General features: G+C 41.0%; 3 protein-coding genes across 4 annotated transcripts in view; 1 reads left to right on the top strand and 2 right to left on the bottom strand.

Moving 5' to 3' along the window:
* Positions 1–4,383, bottom strand: part of ttbk2a (tau tubulin kinase 2a) — a 34,605-nt gene extending 30,222 nt beyond the window's left edge. The window contains exon 1 of one of the 2 annotated variants that reach the window (XM_063500002.1): positions 3,928–4,383. The gene's annotated coding sequence lies outside the window, so the exon portion shown is untranslated. The remainder of the gene's footprint in view (positions 1–3,927) is intronic. The other variant, XM_063500003.1, reaches the window with a different exon arrangement.
* Positions 4,384–7,586: 3,203 nt separating this feature from the next.
* Positions 7,587–16,391, top strand: tmem62 (transmembrane protein 62). Its single transcript, XM_063497312.1, is given in 15 exon segments — positions 7,587–7,811; positions 7,933–7,947; positions 7,949–8,173; positions 8,463–8,574; positions 8,710–8,847; positions 9,260–9,305; positions 9,687–9,828; positions 10,052–10,176; positions 10,477–10,599; positions 10,698–10,853; positions 10,955–11,114; positions 11,378–11,576; positions 11,775–11,870; positions 12,104–12,222; positions 13,043–16,391. Coding segments are annotated over 15 exon segments (1,995 nt in total). The 5' UTR covers positions 7,587–7,793; the 3' UTR covers positions 13,364–16,391.
* Positions 16,392–16,851: 460 nt separating this feature from the next.
* ptgr2 (prostaglandin reductase 2) lies at positions 16,852–20,459 on the bottom strand. The gene is made up of 9 exons (XM_063497313.1): positions 20,337–20,459; positions 20,169–20,250; positions 19,913–20,031; positions 19,547–19,738; positions 19,149–19,319; positions 18,802–19,011; positions 17,354–17,563; positions 17,191–17,230; positions 16,852–17,109 (listed from the first exon to the last, which is right to left on the bottom strand). The coding sequence occupies exons 2-9, from the start codon at positions 20,203–20,205 to the stop codon at positions 17,045–17,047; spliced, it is 1,044 nt and encodes a 347-aa protein (XP_063353383.1). The 5' UTR covers positions 20,206–20,250; positions 20,337–20,459; the 3' UTR covers positions 16,852–17,044.
* Positions 20,460–20,636: the final 177 nt, after the last annotated feature.

Genomic DNA, 20,636 nt, shown 5'->3' with positions numbered 1-20,636 from the left:
TGTATTGCACATCTATGTTTTAAAAATGGCATCAAAATTCAATGCGTATTTTCTCTAAAAATTTACGGTCGAATACACAAACTAACGTGCAGGTGTCAGGCTCAAGGATAGAGTTTGCTGGCTTTTATAAACCTTTATGCCTCTTCCCCCACCCCAAAGCACAGACCTCAAATTCACCTTAACTACCCCCCTCCCCAAAGTGCAGTTGTTAAAAACACACAAAATCTACCATTTCGGTTAGAGTGTGTAAAAACACTATTGCAAAAGTAACTCCTGTTTGTATATATTCACACTGAAAACTAAAACGCATCGGCTGATAAACACTAATTAAATAATGCGTTGCACATCTGTGTTTTAAAGAATGTCTGGGAAAGCCCTCGCGTATTTTTGTTTTAATTATTTTAAATTTTAACTGAAAATTAATGCGAACTAACGGCGCTGTTCTTAGGTGAAAGTTTCTTTTGGGGGGGGGATGCAGTTATTTAATGAAAGGGATAAAAGCTTGGTCTCTCTCCACATCCTTATTCACCATTTCTTGAGATAAACGGCGTCTTAAAGTCTAAAACAGCCAGCAATGAGTTGTTAGAAACAATGCAACAAGGTTGGGGAGTCGCTTAACTAACCGTAGAAAATCTGCTTATAAAGCACACTGCTGTTTCAGTTCGATTATCTGACAACAAAAGTCTTTCTATAGAATAAAAAGACAAAGAAATTCCTGTTTGTATAAATTTACCATGAAAAACAAAATGCCTACAGCGGCTGATGAACCTTAATTAAAAAACACCCTGCTAGGAGGAAACAGAGCATGCGCAGTGGGACCGCACGGCCACAGGAAGTGCCCCATTTCGGAAGAGTGAAAGCGCGTACATGAGAGTGCATGCGCGCGTGCTCGTACGTGCACAAGATGCCAGTTTTTAAGCTCGGCAAAGGGGGTGTGGGGGGCAATCCCCCCAGGCAAAAACCCCCACCCCTCCCCTGACCTCTGACCCCTCACCCCCCACCCCACCCCACCCCACCCCTCACCCCCCCCCCCCCCCCCCCCCCCCCCTCCTCCCCCAAAAAGGTGCCATATATATTCTTCTCACGTGTGATAAGTCTAAATCAACAATGACTTACTAAATGTTGTAAAAACAGCACAGCAAATATCAGATGACATTAAAGTGGTTGTGTGTTTTGGCCAGTGCAGCACAATGAACCGGCTTTGAGTGATCAGACTTGTGACAATGCAGGGTTGGAAAGTTGTGTGTGGTCATTTATAACACTGCAAATATTCAGTATATATGCTCTGATTTAGTTTAAAATGCCCGCTAATGTCTACATTGTACTGTTTTGCTATGAACTAGGATGTAGCACAATTTACTGCTGAAGAAGCCTTGAGGCTAACCCTAATCCTAATCGTAATCCTTACCTTTTATTGTGTAAAAATGACTGAAAACCATATTTAATGATATTAAAATATTTTAGAATGTCGAACTATACTAGAGTATGCTCTACAGCCATGCCACTCATTCGGTTGTCAGCAGGCTTGGAATAACAGATCACGGTCACTATTTCACATGCTAGAATTTTCCAATTACTATACTAAACACAGCAGAGTGAGTGCTGACATTCATTCACCATTAGTTCTTTTAAGCATTGGGTCATTCACTCTTCTTCTTCTTCTTCTTTCAGCTGCTCCCTTGGGGGCTCGCCACAGTGAATCTTCTGCCTCCATCTCACCCATGATCCCTAACATCCTCTTCCGTCACACCTACCCTCTGCGTGTCCTCTGTCACTACATCCATGAAGCTGCTCTGTGATGTTTCTCTTTTCCGCCTCCCTGGCACCTGCATCAACATCCTTTGCCCAGAATATCTGCTATCCCTCCTCTGCACATGTCAGCCTTGCCTCTCTAACTTTATCTACAAACTGTTTAACCTGAGCTCTCCCTCTGATGTACTCATTTCTAATCTTGTTCATTTTGGTCACTCCCATTTAAAATCTTAGCATTTTCAGTTCTGACAGCTCCAGCTTGGCTTCCTGTCTTTTTGGTAGTGTCACCAACTCCAAACCATACGTCATAGCAGGTCTCACTACCATCTTGTAAACCTTTCCTTTTCACATCCTACTGTCACAAATCGCCTCTGACTCTCCACCCACTCCACGCTGCCTTGCACTCTCTTCTTCATTCTCCATTGCTTTGAAAGATTCACCCCAGGTATTTAAAATCAGCCACCTTCACTACCTCCGCTCCCCCCAGCTTCACTGTTACACCTGTCTCTCTCTAACTCCTCTTCTCTCCTGAGCATACCTCCTGGATCTTTTATCCTGCTTTGGTTCAAGAGAATCAAAAGTAAATCAAAAGGGGAAATATTTTTAATCCACACCGGCTAAACTTCTATAAAAGTATTTTTCTTGGTAAATTAGAGATGAACACAGCAAGTCTTTGAGCCAACTGTAAATTCTCAACGTTGAGCTAATTGCTGCTTATGCAAAATCACAGAGCATGCCATCAAACGTGCTACACAAAAATGCTCATATCCTCAAGGGATGGGCAACTTTCTCTGTGATTGAATAACTAGTGCTCTGAGTGAGAACTTCAAGGTCACCCCATGTTCCAGTGCTTTCCTTCAGGATGTTTTTTCCACAGGGTCACACCTGGGTATCACATATAAGAGGCTGTAGCAGATAATTTGCTTACAATTAGTCAGAGGTTGGAGGTTGTTATTTCATGCAAATAGGGTGTGGGGAAAGAAAGTTTTAAATAGTGGCTTTATCTGAGGCCATCTTTGACCCACAAACACACCAGCATTCATTCAAACATAAGCTTGTACACATATTGCACAAATCAACACACCTGCACAAGCCAGCCAGGCTGCCTCACACTGTGACTAATCTAACGCCTTACAGAGGGGGCACGGTTCTGCTCCTCCTCCTCCATACCAGACACCGCCAATGACGAGAGAGAAAACAACAAGCCCACCAGAAGCAGCCTTTGGACCCCAAAATTAAAAGCCGCGTATGACAGCCAGCTTCTGCCTCATAATGCATCACGCTTCCTGACCCCAGCATCTCCATGGCGACGATGGTGCAGTGCCATTTTCATTTGCTGACTGCAGCTGGTCATCGCCTCTGCCCTTTAGGTCTGCTGGAAGCTGCAAGTTTACAGCTAGAAAAAGCACCGTGAAATGTCAATGAGTGATTCTGCCGCAGAGTAGCTCTCCTTGAGAGTGAATATGAATGTGATTTGATGGTGAATATTCACAAAAACAACAACAACAAATCAGACCTGACCCTGAAAGCTTATATGCATACATGCGTATAAGCCTGGATCCAACGAGAATATCTTCTGCCTAATCCAAGAGTGGCCTGGTTCAGTGGTAGGACGGAGAGACTGCTGCTGGATGAAAATAAATGTCTGGACTGACTTCTCCAGAACTATGGGTTCTATCAAGAGGAGACAGGAAAGCTGGGAAGGATGGGACCAGAAAGTGTGTTTATATAGGGAATCAAAGATGCATTCACGTAAAGAGCTATACTTGCCTCCAGTGCATCTTTTTGATCATTATTAGTGCATACCACAGTGACCAAGCAAATACAGAGAGGCCTTCTGTATCGTATTCAACGGGATGTGTCGATAACAAGCTACAGCCGAGTCCCAGCAAAGGTGTCACGCCGCTCTGCAAAATGAAACCCCTTCTCTTGCCTGCATTGACTGACCCCGGCTTTGCTATGGAGAGCTGTTGCATAGCGATTTGGTTGCCACAGCAGATTTACTCAGGCGCGTCCACGCACATTGGCCACCCGCAGGCCACGCAAGCCCATCCTGCCTGACTTTAACATGCAGGTTAACAAACCGAACGCATGTACGCAGCTGCCGCCGACAAACATGGGGGTGTTAAGAGTGGTGGAAAAAAAGAGGAGGCACTGAATCATCTGGATCCTTACCTCGGGTCTGAGCTGCCAGCCCTTGTTCCAAAGAAGAGCCGGGTGTGGTTACGAAAAATCCTTTTGGTTTGGGGGCGGCGGGGACGACAACGAGCGGAATCCCATAGCGAGCGAAGCGTCCATAGGCGGAGGTGGTGGTGGTGTTGTCGGTGACTGGAAATAAAATAAAAGAGCGAATGGAGGAGGGAAGGAAATATGTCTGAGTGTGATCGTCCGTTTTCTCCTTCTGCCTGTCACCTCAGCATCTTTATCTGTCGCTGCGGATCCGTGACGTGACAACTCTGTGATGATCAGCAACCTTCCTGCGCGCGCGGCCCCGATTCGATCGCCCCTCGCAACAGCACGGCCACGCGCGCGAGGGGGCCCTCTTTAAAGCTCGTCTCCGCGGTTTAGCGTTGCGCGCACGCGCGGTACACAGTCACCGCGTCTGCGTTTGTTTTCCCAGCCCAAAGCGTATGCGGAGTGTCATCGTATAAGGACGTACAAAGGAGATATGAGAAAATGATGTTAGAGGATAATATGAAGGATACAATCGGTTTGGTTTGGAACGCGGCCACAAAAGGCCGTTTTTTTTTAATCAATAACACTAGGGGGCGGCATTAAGCAAAAGACGCCGTTGCTATACAAACAACAACACTCAGTGATGAAAAGTGCATTTTACAATACAAAACATACGATACACGGTTTTTATTTAAGTGGAACAGAAAAAAGTGCGACAGCAAAGATATTGTAAAAAAAATGTTACATTTACATGTAGTGATTACGTGATTTTCTTGTAGTTCAATCAAAAGAAAGGAAAGATGATATAGTAAAACAATTGTAATGGAGTTGGGGTAAATAAGTTACCTCAAAACTCTGCTTTCGGTCATGTGAAATAGAAAGTTTAAACAGGACTGCATAGAGTTCTGTGAAAAGCCAAGTACACACAAAATGCTTCTAATTAAAGAGGGCAAGTAATAGCAAGGTGTTGCTAATCAAATGATCATCAGCAAGTGTGAGCATCTCTATAAAAGCAGAGGTTTTGGCAGTTTGCTGGTCTGCAGGATTCAGATGTGTGTTAATACAATGCTACGCAGTGCGGTATAGGGGAAATTGCAAAAAATCCATCTTCTCTAGTCTCTTCTCTCTAAGCATCACAGCTTGGGTATGCAAAATTGCATTTAAACAAACCACACGAATTCTGGAACAATGTCCTTTAGAAAGATGAGGCCAAATGTGGACATGTGTGGCCATAAATCACAAAACCAAACACAGCATATCAACACATCATACTAACTATGAAGCACAGCCGTGAAAGCATTATGATATGGGTTTGGTTTTCAGCCACAGGACCTGGGCACCAAGACCCTAAGGCCACCTACAAATCTAAAACTGAACAGCTGGAAAAGAATCAAGGTGTTGCAATTTTCCAGTCAAAGGGCATTCTTCAACTTGATTTAAATGCTTTAGTGGATCTTAAAAGAGCTAAAGATAAACAAGGGCCTATAAACCTCAATGAACAGAGACAATATTGTAAAGAAAAAGTGGGCCAAAACTCCTCTGCATCAATGGGAGAGACTGATGAAGTCATACAGAAGTCATGGCACAGACATAACACATATAAATAATGAAAATTTAATGTCAGCAAAGTACTGGAGTAGAGTTAGATTTACATCACAGTTTCTAAATCCTTACTTTTACACATATATATTGCATATGAAAATAATAACATACTAAAAATGAAAATACTAAAAATACAACCCTAAGAAAATGTGGTTTGTAAAAAGACTCCCATTTTATCTGCATAAAGATAAAATATCCAGTGAAAAGATATGTAAGATTACTGTAATATAGCTCCATCTGCAGAAAAAACTGCAAGATTGCAATACAGTTATTTCTGTTTGATTCTATCTAGCACGCTCTGTGCACACTGTGCACCATATTTTTCCTGCACCAATACGGTGCATTGCTGTGGAACAATTGTTATACAGTGTATATTCAGCACAGCTGAAGATTTAATTTGTTTGAAAACTGAGTCTTAATAATTTCCTGTTTTGCACAGCTTTGATTCAATTACATTCGAGATTAGTCATTGGTATCATGCAATGCACTGTAACTGAACAGCAGTTTTACTGGGTTTATTCCAATGATTACTTTGACTTACTTTCGTTTAATGTGTGCTCTCATTCATTTTATTTTTGTTATTTATTCTCTCTTTTCTGTCAGGGGATCAAAGATTTCTCAGTATTTTTTAAAGCCTTTAAGCTCTTTGTCACACTATCTTTGAGAATTTAGCCCGCACAAAAGTGCTGTGGAACATCAGATAAACATCAGCCACAGCCATAAGTATCCTCCTATTTGCAGATATCTGGGTCAACATACGATTGCAGGACATTTTCTGTCTCAGCCATAATTTGAAAATAATGAATTCATAAATACTAAGGTATGCGTTTGCTGTGTAAATACACCATTCCTGAGACAAAACGTAAACCTATTGTTGGTTTGAAAAATATTATTTAAAAATACAAAATGACCTTTGAGAACCTCTGAGAAGATCTCATTTACTATCAGCATATTTTATTTTATTTTTTTAAAAAAAGGAAACCATTCACAACATATGTGCAACCCAGTTACCAAAACCTATTTAGCCTGGAGGAGGAAGAGACAAAAACAGGGAGACGACATGACAAAGAAGAAGTGACATGGTTGAGTCATGTGCTAGCACCATGGGTTGACCAAAGGTCAGTCCTCTTTGACGTATTTTGTCTTTTTCCAGTGATTTCTGAAGACTGTGTGTCACTCTAACTGCAAACCCATTGCCTATGTTATCAAAAGAAGACAAACTCATTTCAGAGTTTCTGTCCTTTTATTTACATAAATACATCCTTGACTTTCACAGATCATTAAATTCCACAGATAATATTTTTTTTTCTGATAAAACACTAATACTAGTGCTGATTTGCAACCCTGTTATCATATAAAATTAACATAAGAAATGCATATTTTTTTAAAAAAAATACAAAATATTATTATATTAACAACAGTTTTGTGGTCCTGAGTATTTATTTGTCGCAAATATGTCATAATCTACAAATAAAAGGATATATCCATTCAGGCGAGTCATTTTTTGCAACCCTGATACTCTAACTTAAACCCTGTTGCCATGTCACGATTGATAAAATGATCAGAAATGTTTTATTACCTCACAAGGGTTTGATCTATTGCCTTTGTAACATTCTGAATTATTATATAATTAATGTATTTGAGCAAAGATGTGAAAATAAATACTGAAAAATGCTAAAATAAAATAAAATAATTGTATCTTTGATGCTTGAGCTGGAAGTTTCTTTTGACAGAACCCCTCCCCCCAGAAAAAGACAGAAAAAATGTAAAATAAAGGGTCCTTTCCCTTTTTCTGTCTCTAAATGTATTCATCTATTCATCTATCTATTTATTCATTTATTCATCTTTCAAATATCAGCCAGTTCATGTCAAGCGTATGCAGTTCCGTATATCAAATGGCATAATTAAAAACTGTACGAAAGCTTTAATTATTTCCTTTTTTAAAAACGGTTTTGGGGAATAAATGATTACAAAAACCCGAAGTTGACAATTGCTTCGGTGTTCCCGAAAGTCCTCGCGATGGCAGGTGTGTTAGCATTACGGAGCTCTGAAAAACAATGTCAGAGTGGGAGCTCTGTCTGTCATAACGCTGCCTCGTCATTGTTGGTGACGTTCCCCCTTCCACCCGGTCAGAGCTGTGTTGGTAACTGGTAGGCAGGAAGCTAGCTGCTGGCTAACCTGCCGTGCTACCTCCTCCGCCTCCGAAGGCAGCTGAACGGAGCCGTGAATGAACCACGCACTTCAATGCATCCCGTGTGGCCGCGATGGCAGCGACAGAAACGGTCTGAGCCTTAGCTCTTAGCCATGTAGCTCAGTTGTCTGTTATATCTGTAGTTAATGTTAGTGTGATTCGTGCCCTTAGCTGTTTCCACCAGTAGCTAGCTTTTTTTCTGTCCGGGATAGACGGCGGCAGCTAGCCCCCCTTTCTCGCCACTACAGGAGGATGCTGAAGCTGTTTGGTGCACTGGTTATCCTCGGACTGGCCCTGGCGTGCATCACCTCCTGGGTGCTGGACAGCTATGACACGGCTTGGCACCCTAAACGGAGCGTTCAGCACCCGACTGTCGGTGATGGAGCTGAATCTAAGGGGAGTTCTCCACCATTTCCCGGCGAACACTTGAACAATATATTCTGGTTTGTACAGGTGGGCTATTATTCCGTCTGTAGTGATTATTTACATCTAGTGTGTATACAAAACAGGCATTTGACTTTGTGTTAGGCTTAAACTCTTTGAATGATTGACAGAAAGGGGTCAGTGTCCACAGAAGTGCTCCGATGTTGGGTGAAAAGGTGTTTCAACACAGAAACACAGCAACTCTGAGCCAGACTCTTGTTCTATAGCCTTTATACCACAAGAGCTGAAAATGTCACAGAGCCCCATTTAAAATATTTGCCTTTACCCCTCACCTCCATTTGTGTGTGTGTAATTCAAGGTGTCCGATATTCACATTAGTCGATTTCATGACCCAAGGCGCATCCCAGACTTTGAAAAATTCTGCACCGACACCATTGAGGTGATCAAACCAGCTCTTGTGCTTGCAACAGGTACAGTGATCTCTATCTAGTTCCTGTTAAATTCTTTGCATTAAATATGACTGAATGGGTGTGGCTCAAGATTGTGCAGTGCCATCAGATGACAGTTTGCTTACAGAGATTCTCTCCTTTTTTCCTTTACCCCAGGGGATCTGACGGATGCTAAAACAGAGAGTAAGGTGGGATCCCTCCAGCACGAGGTGGAGTGGCAGGCGTACCACAACATCCTAAAGAGGTCACGTGTAATGGAGCGCACCAAGTGGATTGACATCCGCGGAAATCATGGTGATTAACCATGGCACTTTTTAAAAAAATTACTATGGTTTCTCAAGGCTCACTGATTCAGCTGAAACATCTTCAGTGTGTCGAGTGTACAGCTAAGATTTTCAGAAGAATCCATGGAGCATCCCACAGGAAGTGGTTCTACCCCTCCCCTTCCCTTCCTCTGTGACTGGATGTGAAACAAGATACCCTGAATTTGTAACTGTCAAAAAAAAGGGAAAGCTGTTCATTGGATCTGCAGTGGCTCTGACAGCTATTCTGCTGCTGATCACAGCTGCTGATGTGTTCATCTGTGGGTCCTTTAGTAAAGGGAGATTTTTCTTTGTTACAATACAGTACAAGAATAGTTCATCGGTCACCTCCCATACAGCTTGTACACTGCTTAATCTCACAGTTATTTCATTTTTCCTCACAGATGCTTTCAACATTATTTCACTGGACAGTATCACCAATTATTACAGGTTAGTACAAAGTACCAGTAAATGGCCAGTAAAGTCCCTTACTGCAATTCACAGCAACAAGAGAAAGCTGATTGGAGTATGCTGTGGCATTTGACGCCCTTAAACCAGTATAGTTGCAGACTTGTTTTCCATTAATAGTTCAGCTATGCGAACATCCTGACGACAAAAATAGAAGCAGGACCTACACGAACACGCTGTTTCTTTTTTTTTTTTCTTTTCATGTTTTATGTGACATTGCTGATGCTTCTGTTAGCGCTGGCTGGTCTTTAATCTTCCCGATATTCTTTAAAGATCGCATTTATTTATTTATTTTAAAAAATCTGTATTATGCTGTACAGTAGCTTGATGCTCATGTGTAACGTTTCTCAATTTTTATTCTAGGAAATACTCAGCCAATCAGAAAGTAGGCTCGTTCCACTACGTTCACACGACCCCCTTTGGCAACTACTCCTTTGTCTGTGTGGATGCCACCCTGACTCCAGGCCCCAAGAGGCCGTACAATTTCTTTGGTATTCTCAACCAGGTGAGTTTGTGCAACATCTCTTCATGAACAATTCTAAGATCTTTAGAAAGCGCCGAGTTCTTGAAGAACTACATTCCTCTGTTAGAAAATGTGGTCCAACAAACGGTAAACAGGAAAGAAAATGGTAAACGCACAGTGTTTTAGTTTCTGAGCAGCAATAACGAAAGTATCTGCTTAGCTGTCTGTTTTCATAAACATGAAGTTTTTTTGTCATATCTGACAGACTCAAATGGACTTGCTGGACACGTTCAGAGCTGAGAGTCTGAAAAGCAACCAGTCGATCTGGTTTGGCCACTACACCACCTCCACCATCGTCTCTCCTTCTTCAGGAGTACGAGACATGATGAGGCAAGAACAATCCCCGATTTTTAATCTTTTTTTTTTTCTTCCTATTTTTATTTTAAGGGTGAGCTGAGGAAATGAAACATTTTTTCCATCACGTCATGGTGCAAACATTCAGCAACCTCCTCCTTTTGGCTGCAAGCTAAAATTGTGTCTCAGTCTTAGAATGATAAAAAACAAATGTAAGAAGCATTTTGACTGGCTGCTTGTTTCAAATTCATGCTGTGGAGTAAAGTACATATTCAACTGCCTCTGTTTGCAGACACTTAACAAGTCCAACTAAAATTTCTACGTTTTTGTGTTAAGATCTGCAGTTGCATATCTGTGCGGCCATCTGCACACTCTGGGTGGCCTCATGCCTGTGCTCCACAGCCGGCATCCCCAAGGCACTCTGGAGCTGGAGCTGGGCGACTGGATGGACAATCGCAGGTGTTTATATTCACTAGGTGTTTCTAACAGTAATTTTCTTACTTGTATTTCTGTTTCTGTCGTATTATCGCCCATATTTTTCTAACATCTTTCTACAGGTACAGGGTTCTGGCCTTTGACCATGACCTGCTGAGTTTCTCTGATCTGAGGTTTGAGCAGTGGCCTGCAGTGCTCATCACGAACCCCAAGGATGCACAATATCTGCACCCAGGGGTGGAGCCACTGGGTCGGATACGAAGGTCGACGCACATCAGGTGTTTTGTCGATGCGTTGAATTTTCTGTTTTCTTATGTTCCAGTGCAAATGGATTTCAATTTCTAATATTTAAGAAATTATTTTCTTTCCTTTTCTGAAGGATCTTGGCCTTCTCAGAGGCCCCGATCACTGCGGTGCATGTGAGTGTAGATGGGGAACCACTGGGGAAAGGTCACTCTGCTGGAGGCCCCCTTTATGTTCTGCTATGGGATCCGTCTCTTTACCTCACAGGACTGCACACAATCAGAGTTAAAGTGGAGGTCGGTGCAACATTCATTTATCTTCCACTTTATTGTGTTCTGAGACTTTTGAATATTTCATGGGTCTTTTATTAGATTAAGAAGATTTGTTTTCCTTTGTTGAATTATGAATAGCTATATTAGATTTGCTGTCTGGGAATTGTAGCTAGAAAACACCCACTGGTGGCTCGGGGTTTGTTGTACTCTCGTACTTTTAAAAAATGCTCCTACCTTTCTTTAAAAACTAAGAACTTCTTGTCTTTCTACATGTGCATGTGAGTCAGGACGCGGCAGGCCGGTCATCAGTGCGGGAGCAGCACTTTACTCTGGAGGGCGATCTGACTCCTACCTTCGGCTTCGTGCAGTCTTTCATCCTCCTCACAGATCACTACGTCCTGGGCCGTGTGGCCTTTATATTCATGATGCTGCTGAATATTGGTGTTCTCATGGCCTTCAGGTTTATGCCTGTTCTCTCGGGCAGAGGTGAGCTGTCTCTGACTAACCTTCAGATAAATACATCATCATAATGTAACAGACTGTTCAGGTTCAGTCGCACTGAACTTGAGACACAGACAGGGTTCTCAATAAGGATGTCAATGTCAGCTTTTAAAATGCACACTATAAGAAGTCTCTCTGCACTGTGTGCAATCATAGATGTTTGGTATTTCATTATGTCTACAGGATTGACCTCTCAAGTGTGCATGTCACTCCGCTTGGTCAGTAAAATAGACACTTTCTACTACTCTCTGCTGCTGTTCAACCTGTGCACGGCCTTAGGTGAGTTTAATGCTGTGCCTTATTCCCATTTAACTTTTTCCATCCTCTTTGTCCAAAATTGTATTTTATCTGCCATTCTACACTGTATCTGTCATGTGTAATAAACAATAGAGTTGTTTGTGATTGCCAGATTTGAAGTTTGCAGAAAGCAATGTACAAATAACATCTGGTTTTTACAAGATTACCCAGTAATCTCTCCTATGTTGCTGTAATCCATTCCTCTCTTCCTTCAGGCCCGTGGTTCATAGGAGAGCTGATTGATGGCCACAGTGGGGCCTGCTTCGCCTTTGGAGTGTTCATTGATGGACATTTCCTAGAGGGCAGTCTCACCTATGTGGTTGGAGTCGTTCAAGTAAGAACATTGAATTTTTTTCCCCCCTTGTTTTGGACACATTAGCCTCTCTGTGATTCTGCACATACATGTTATATGTCCAGCTGTAGACTGTTACTGAACATATTCGCTTTACATTTAAATTAATTTTGTTTTCAGCAACTCTTAGGAAATGTCAACTTCCTGCCCAGCACTGACTGTTGGATAGGAAAAACTAACAGCTTGTGAACACTGTGGCAGCCTTAGAAGTGGAAAGCTTGGTCAGGACCTGTAGAAAAATAAATCAGTGACATGGAAATGAAGGGAGCATTTCAGAAGTTCCCCTAAAGTACTTAATAATAATAATGATCATGATTCCTAAAAACATACTCTTTAGGATGGAAAAAATCACTGGTTGGGTCATATTGCCACGAACTGGATCAAAGGTCAGACATAATTGGGCAATGTCACAAATAATGGAGTTAAAGAGAACTAAAAATTCTTTATTTAAACTGAAAGTCTGAAAGTAAATATACAGTGGCAGAATCTGGCAGAAAGTGGCAGAAAGAAAATTAAACCCAAAGTCAAGCTTAAACAAACTTGCCTGCTGGGGAGAAGAGAGAGAATGGTAGCTATAAGGTCCTTTTTAAACAATTAGTAGAGTGGCAACATATTTCCTCTAAAGACTCATCTGTTACACCCTTCATGAACCAGAAAGAGGAAGGACAAAGCATGCAGATGGGTGGGGGAATTACAATATTCACTCTCTAAAGCTATAAGCTATGATATAACCTGTGGGTACTGCTTCATTCATAAATGCATGTTCTGTTCACATCAACTAAACTCCTTTCCTCTCTGCTAGCTCCTCTTCTTCAACATGCCCCTCACTTCTTATCTCTGCTGGAGCCTCCACCACCGTTGCCGTGGCAACACCTTCCGATCCCACTTCCTGCGGCCGGGCTGCCGCTGGAGGACTCTGGCTGTTCACCTATTCATGCTGCTCCTCCTCACCTGGCAGGCCCATTCCTGCTACTTCCTCCTGGAGACCTATGGCCCCATGGCCTTTTTCCTGTCTCCTGTGCGCACGTGGGCGTTAGGGCTCAGCCTGCTATTGGTCTACCGCGCCTGGACAAGCCCAGCCTCTCTCATTCGTGACACAAGCAAGAGCGTCTCTCCCTCTTGACAGTAATTGCACGGTACCGCCGCTGTTTCCCCTCAAGCCTGACTCTCAGATATATTTTGCTGTCTCTATCCATGGCGCAAGCCTCAGTTTTCCCTGCAAAGCAGCCCCTTCCTTTCTTTCTTTCCTCTATCCGAAGCCACTTCACAGTACATCACTCACTATCCTGTTTCTAGATAGTGTTGTTTACTTAATATGCATGTTGTTGTAAATCACCGGCGAGCACATTTCTGGCTATATTCATAGCAATGTGTACAGTGTAAAAAAACAAACAAAAAATACCTTTGATACTAAAGGGTAAATTAGCCAATCTGAGCTATGTGACAGACTAGTCCAACGTATGCTGCTGTTACAGTATACTGTATTAGAGTTGTATTCTCCTGTGGTTTAAGCTGAGTCATTTACTTGAGATTTAGCACTTTTTGGAAGTGTTGCCTTGGCCAAAATGCCACTTCACCACTGCCAAAGGATGAATAAGAAAGATTTCACCTTTCCTTTTCTTCTTCTCTCCTTAAACCCATTTTCATACGCTAACGAAGGCTGGATGTGCCAAAATGATCCTTGTGGTTACCTTCTGATAACAACTTACGTGCATAAGAAAGGATTGAACCACCTTTTGTATGCTATATCCTTTTCCATTTACATCTTGTGAAGGTGACGCCAGTAGTGGAACCTAGACGATCGTATTCTCAAGTTAATTTTACACACAATTACAGATAATCACATGAAGGGAAGTACAAATTAATCAAGTACTGTAGCTGATGTGTGTAGAAGAGGTTTATGACTGCTAGTTTTCAAGTTAAACAACTGCCAGTACTGTTCAATGTTCACATTGGAATATTCATATCAAAACTTTAATGCCAGTCTTTACCAAAACACAGAGAAGCCGCCTCCACTTTTTTCATGTTCCTTCAAACATGACTACAGAAAGCAGCTGTTTGTTTCTCAGGAATGTGAGCAATTGAACAAAAAGCTGGTCCAAGTAGTACTTCAGGACAATGTTTTTGTACTCCTAGAGTAGCTCAGTAAACTAAACCCGTATTAAACAATCCAAATGTGTGGTGGCTAAAAAACAAAAAAAACGAAATGAATGTTTTAATAGCTTTGGTGAAATGAGATGAGCCAGTGCTATGCTGTTTTTTTGTTTTTTAATTTATTCATTCTTATTCTATTGTGTGATTTTTATTTCTCCCCACTTGTGTTTTAAATCTGCACTGGAAAGTATTCTTCATTGTCAGGATGAGTGTGGTTGAAAAGATTTTAGAGCATTCCTTGTGTTTGAAGTCGATCTAACTGATCTGTGTGTGTGTGTGTGTGTGTGTGTGTTTGTGCGCACAAACATGTTTTCTCTGTGTTGTTCAGATTGCTAATCTGTGGGAACTGTAAACTAAGTCTTTCAGTCCTTTCTAGTCAACAGTAGCAGTCGCCTGGATTCTACAAGAACTCATCTGAAGTACAGAAATGTGTTGAAAGACACATTAAGTGTTTTATTTTCTTTTTTTATCCTCAGCCATACACAGCACGAACTGTGGGGATCTGACCCTCATAGTTTAATACTAGAACAGCTGCCAGACACTAAATAAATGAAAGTATGTGCCGTCTTGATAACAGTGGTTTACTTTTTCCACCCCTTTCTGCACAGACAAGTCTTCATTTGTATAGGAGAAACCACCAAGTGTACAAACAGGAAACAGATGGATATTTGGAAATTATGGACTTTTGTTATTAGGGATTTCTTCTCTAATGATGCTCAGTACCTCAGTCAAGCTGTGTAATCTGTCCACAAGGAGGCAGTGTTGAATGAATATGGATGAATCATGACTGTGCTGCATTTCACTCTCACTTTAAAATTATGCATGGGAATGTTTTTTTGTTTTATTTTTGTTTTTGAACAAAGCATCAGAACTGTGTTTTTATTAAAAGACGGGTTTATTAGTTTAATGGCACTAAATGATTATGGTTAATAATGAGTCTGGATGTGATTGTTCTGTACTTTACACAAGAAAAACTGACAATGCCTCCACAACCATTTCATCTCTTACGAGGAGTATATTGTAATGTGTTCAAACACTGAAGCATATGATTGAATAGATGAGGATTTTACACCTGCCACATATTTTTCTTGTGACAACTGAAATTAGAGCCGACCACTATTTTATTTTATTAATGGTTTCTAGTGCTGTGAAATAAAAATGTTCATTATAGTAAATAACTATGTATAGATTCATTCATTTCCAAATGATGTTACACAGAAGGGAACAAGGAGGCAAAACAGTGAAAAAGACAGATTAAAAAAACCCCAACATACTGTATACAATAATGGAAAAAACCCTTGAGCCACCCCTTATTTATGTTTTGTGTCCAACATATGTTTTTGTCATTTTTAAAGTGGGCTCGAACAATAGTTCTCTAGGCTTTCTCAAGGTTTTATAAAGTTTCATTCATTCTCAGTCCACTCCTTAGAGCTGAACGCATCTTTAGCCACTTTGTTACTAGCAACCTGCTGCAAGAACACAATTCATTCACAACATTCATTTATGTGAAAAGCGAAAGGCCATTTTCAGAAATGGTCTTGGTGGAAGGACTGAAAGAACCCATCCTTTAAGAAGGAAAACTGAGGTTGATGTATGCAAATTACACAAGTACCAAAGTGAAAATCTGTGCAGTGATTGGTGTTATAAAGTAATATTTGGCATTCTTGGTTTAAATAATTATTTCGTGAGAAGGTCAGAGTCTCTACAGCCATCTGTAAAACACAGTGAAAGCTCCATCATGGTTTCAAGCTGCATTTTAACCAGTGTTGTTGGATATCTTGTTAAAATTAATGAAACTACGAACATAGAAATAAAGAGTCAGAATTTGATCCACCATGCAATACCATCTGGAAAGCATCTAATAGCAACGGCTTCATTTTCCAGCATGACACTGATCTCAAACACTCTATATTGGAAACCACTTATTTCCCACTTTCTTAGCAAAATATAAAGAAATGAGGGGTGGCTTAAAACGGATGGCATCAACAAATAATGTTATTAATTGATTTTCTATTGACCAAAACTGGACAGCAGATTAGAAAAATGTTACCTGGTCTGTTAAAACTCAACTTCTACTAGAATATTTAGATATTAGGGTCAGACTTTGGCCTGAACACCATGAAAGTATAGATGGTTCAGTGGTTAATGCTAGTGATGGTGGTGTAATGGTATGGAGGATATGTTCTTCATTTAGCCTACCCAAGTATAGCTACTGATCATGCCCATCCCATTATTACCTGAGTGTACCCAGTAACTTTGGGTAAAACAGAAAAAGCCCTGCTAATTTTTTGCTATACTAAAGCAGAGAATTTCCAGGTTTTATCCCACATCGGCACCGTTAAGAGACTGTGATTTTTAGGTTAATATCATGTGTCAGTACTGCAACACTCTGCTCTACAGTTCTCTCACTGCTGCACCAATTTCCAAAAGACTAAACAAACTCTTATTAAAAACTGAAGACTTGTTCGATTGCTAGATTTTATTATTTATAATTCAGTTGTAATTAGCTGGCCTCGGTTAATCAGTGCAATATTTTGACTGCAGCTCATTAAGTAACTGTTAATGGCAGAGATAACAGGCAGCAGTAAGGTTAATTTCCCATGGTGAGTGGTGAGAGTGCAGCCTCCACTGGAAACACTGGTGATTTTCTTCAGTGGGATATTTTTATGATTTGCTTGCCAATGTTTCCGCCTTTCATCATAGAGCAAAATGCATCTGCAAGAAAAGGAAAAAAAAATTAAACTGCCCACAACAACTTATACAATTACAAAAATGTTGAAATTCATACTTAAATACCTCCCATATTCTCGATGCCATTCACCACAGTTTCCAGAACCTGAAGAGTGAAAGCAAGATTAAAGCGATGAAAACAAAGACAAAGATGAAGTGTGCAATTTGCAAAGGTGCTTATACAGTGAACCATACAGTGAACCACACAGCATCACCGTTTCCTCTGTACCTTGATTCGACCTGATTTAATCCACTGGCTGAGCTCACACAGGGCAGCGTCTGCTTTGCTCATGTAGTTTAGCACCGTAAAGCGTTCCCGGGTGATATTTTTACTTTGCAGGTTCTTCTGAGTCTCCTCGCTCAGAGGTGGTGGATATGGCACATCCTTGTTATACTGTGAGATCTGACCACACAGGATTATGTGGCTGCTGTTGTTCATCTGGAGATGAGTGCAAGTCGATGTGTCAGGTTGAGCTTACAGCACACAAAACACTCACTGTTGCACCTACAGCCATCACGTCCAACACTATTCTTTTACAGCACATACGGTTTACTTCCCAAAAATGATTCATCCCCCTATGAAAAATGTATTCCTTTATGATTCTCTTCTACATAAAAGCTTGGCTCGTTATATTTTGCCGAAATTCAGCAAAATATAGTTGTGATGGAAGTTTCCAGATGCATTTTTAACCCTTTCCAAAATGATTTATACCTTCACCTGCCTTACTATTAAGCCAATTGTTGTTTACTGTGCAGTATTTGAGTACACTCAGTATTTTCCAGATGTCTCTACAATTTTAAACAAATCCAAGCCATGTTGATTTCTAAAGCATTCCTGGGGGCTATAAATTGAAGTGAATTGGTATAAACACTCTCAGTTCATGGTCAGTACTAGGACATCTGCCAGAATGTAAGAAGAAAGAATTAGGTGTGGATCTCCGGTCATGTGTTTTAAATGCTCGTGAGGATGCCATAGGCTACAAAATCCAAGTGACTCAAAGTTCCTGATGCCAGAAAAGAGCATTGTTAACAAGTTGAATGTATTCCGCACCATCAAGAATGGGAAAGGATCTGTTAGAATACCTAAGGTGACACCTCAGCTCACAGCAGGCCAACAGTAACCCACACAACAGAACCAAGGATATTCTGCAGAATACCAGCAACTCCAGACATTTTCACAGTTTTCAAAACAGACACTGCAGAGAAAATTTTACAAGGGGGATGGGGGTCTTTATGGTCAGGCAAAGAAGATCACTCCTCAGTTACAGGCATACAAAAACTCACCTAGCCTTTGCAAAAGCTCATTTTGATTAAGAACCCTATAATTAACCCTATAGTTGCAAATAAGAGATAAAAAATAAAAGTCTTGTTGAGGTTTAAAATGTCTTTTCAAGAGAGACTTACATAAAGATTTTTTGTCAATGTGTCAAATAAAATGCAAATTATTAAATCTATAAAAAAAATTCATGTACCTGCATTTCTTAAAACCTTATGTCACCTTCTTATGTTATTGTGCAGGAGAACACTTGATCTGCCCCCCAAAAAACCAAACAAACCACAAAAACACCCCCCCCCCTTAAAATTCAACAGGGGTATGAATAACTTTTGGCATAACTGTACATAACAAATAAAATTTAATCAAGTAGATCATCCAACCGGATGAAAAATATGTAGTACCTGTGCTATAACAGCATCACTAATGGCACCCCCTACGTTGTCAAAGTAAACATCAATGCCATCAGGACAGCTCTCCTTAAGCCTCGTCGGGACATCCTCCAGGTGATAGTTGATGGCTGTGGAGAAACCCAAATCTTCCACTATAGCTTTGCACTTCTCATCAGAACCACAGATCCCCACCACTCTCAAACATCCATCCAACCTGCCAATCTGGGAAAAAACAAAACAAAACAAAAAAAACAAGCAGAGCAATAGATCTACAATTTAGTGGAAGTCATTTTTCCAACATCTCAGATAGTTTAATGTCTACAAAATACACTAAACTATCTGGTACTTGTTGCATTTACCTGTCCAGCTATGGAGCCACAGGCACCAGCTGCGCCGCTTACTACCATCGTGTGATTGGCTCTTTTGGTTATGTGACCCTTCTCTCTGATACCCAGTAAGGCAGTGAGACCTGTTATTCCAACTGCACCCAAAAAGTAGGACAAATGTCCATCAACCAGCTGTGGATCAACCTGCAAAGAGACCAAAACCTGAGTGACATCAGCATACATACTGTAGCAGGTAAGCTGCTTTTAGTCAGTGTGTTTTGCAAACACAGGGTATGAATCAGTTCCTTCACATTTGCAGAACACGGTGTAATTTTCTATGTACATATCATTAAGACAGGTTTCCTCTTCCTGTCTGCAAGAGGAAATATGACCCTGTTCACCAAACAGTGGTGACACACAGCAACAGAGACCTTCTGTAAGTCACTTCCGGTCATAACAGCATGGGTTTGCCAAGGCCAGTTGAATGAAATGACCACATCTCCCGCAGCAAAATTATTGCAGCGGCTGGAATCAATCACTCCCACACCTCCACCATCCACGCACTTGGAAATCTGCCATGGAGTCAGGTAATCAGCACCGGTGTCCTCATTCATTCTACATCGCTGACAGGGAAAGAGTTTTAGTGAGAGTTAAAAAAACAAAACATCAGTTGTTACTTTACTGTGCTGTAGTCTTTAATTTTAATTACAACATTTAATTACTCCAGACAGCAAACGTTAAAGGTCATTACTGATGCCTGCTGTGGCTGTATCAATGTCATGTGTTTGTGTTAATACCATGTAAGGGTCGACTGAAAGATAAAGCGTCCGAACAAGAACTTCCCCATCTTTCAGGTCAGGTGCTAAAGTAATCTCCTCCAGGCGGAAATTTTCCGGAACTGGCGCCCCGTTTTTACCTGTATGCAAAAATAGAAGGTTGAGTAAACACTAGCCACGTGATTGCAGTAATGGTGCAGTATCAGTTACTGTATTAAAGACTTAAAAACTCAAGGTGCGGAACACGATAAAAGAGGAGGGTAAAAACGTTACACACCTGGTCGTGAGTTAAGAACGACTCTTTGCACCTGCATCTTGCTGAAATATCGCGAGCACCGAAGTTGAGTTTGTAGCAATGACTAAAACAGGCAGCAAACGTCAAGTTTCTGTGAGCGGTGAGCTCGGTCACAGTGTTAGAGAAAACAATGTGGACAAAGTATTTTACCGTCAATAGCAACACGTGAAGATATCCAACGGCTTACATTACCGAACAGGTTTCTTGTTATCGGTTTGCATGCTAGCAGAATATCAACAGAGACCACGAAGAAAGTCACGACCACAAGAGCGAGAGAATTCCCTGCTGCTGAAATCCGTGTTCGTTTAAATCCCGCGAGGCCGACTGCTTAGGGTTAGGGTTGGGGGATTTTTTTGTGTGTTTTTTAGAAGTTTTGTCTACATTTAGATTTGCTAGTAATTCATTCTTTTTTTTAAATGCAGTATATATTAAAATAATATAAGCTCTAAC

Source organism: Pelmatolapia mariae, linkage group LG16_19 (genome assembly GCF_036321145.2).
Source record: "Pelmatolapia mariae isolate MD_Pm_ZW linkage group LG16_19, Pm_UMD_F_2, whole genome shotgun sequence".
Classification (NCBI taxonomy): Eukaryota; Metazoa; Chordata; class Actinopteri; order Cichliformes; family Cichlidae; genus Pelmatolapia; species Pelmatolapia mariae.
The sequence above is the reverse complement of the archived record's forward strand: the minus strand, read 5'-3'. Positions and strand labels throughout refer to the sequence as shown.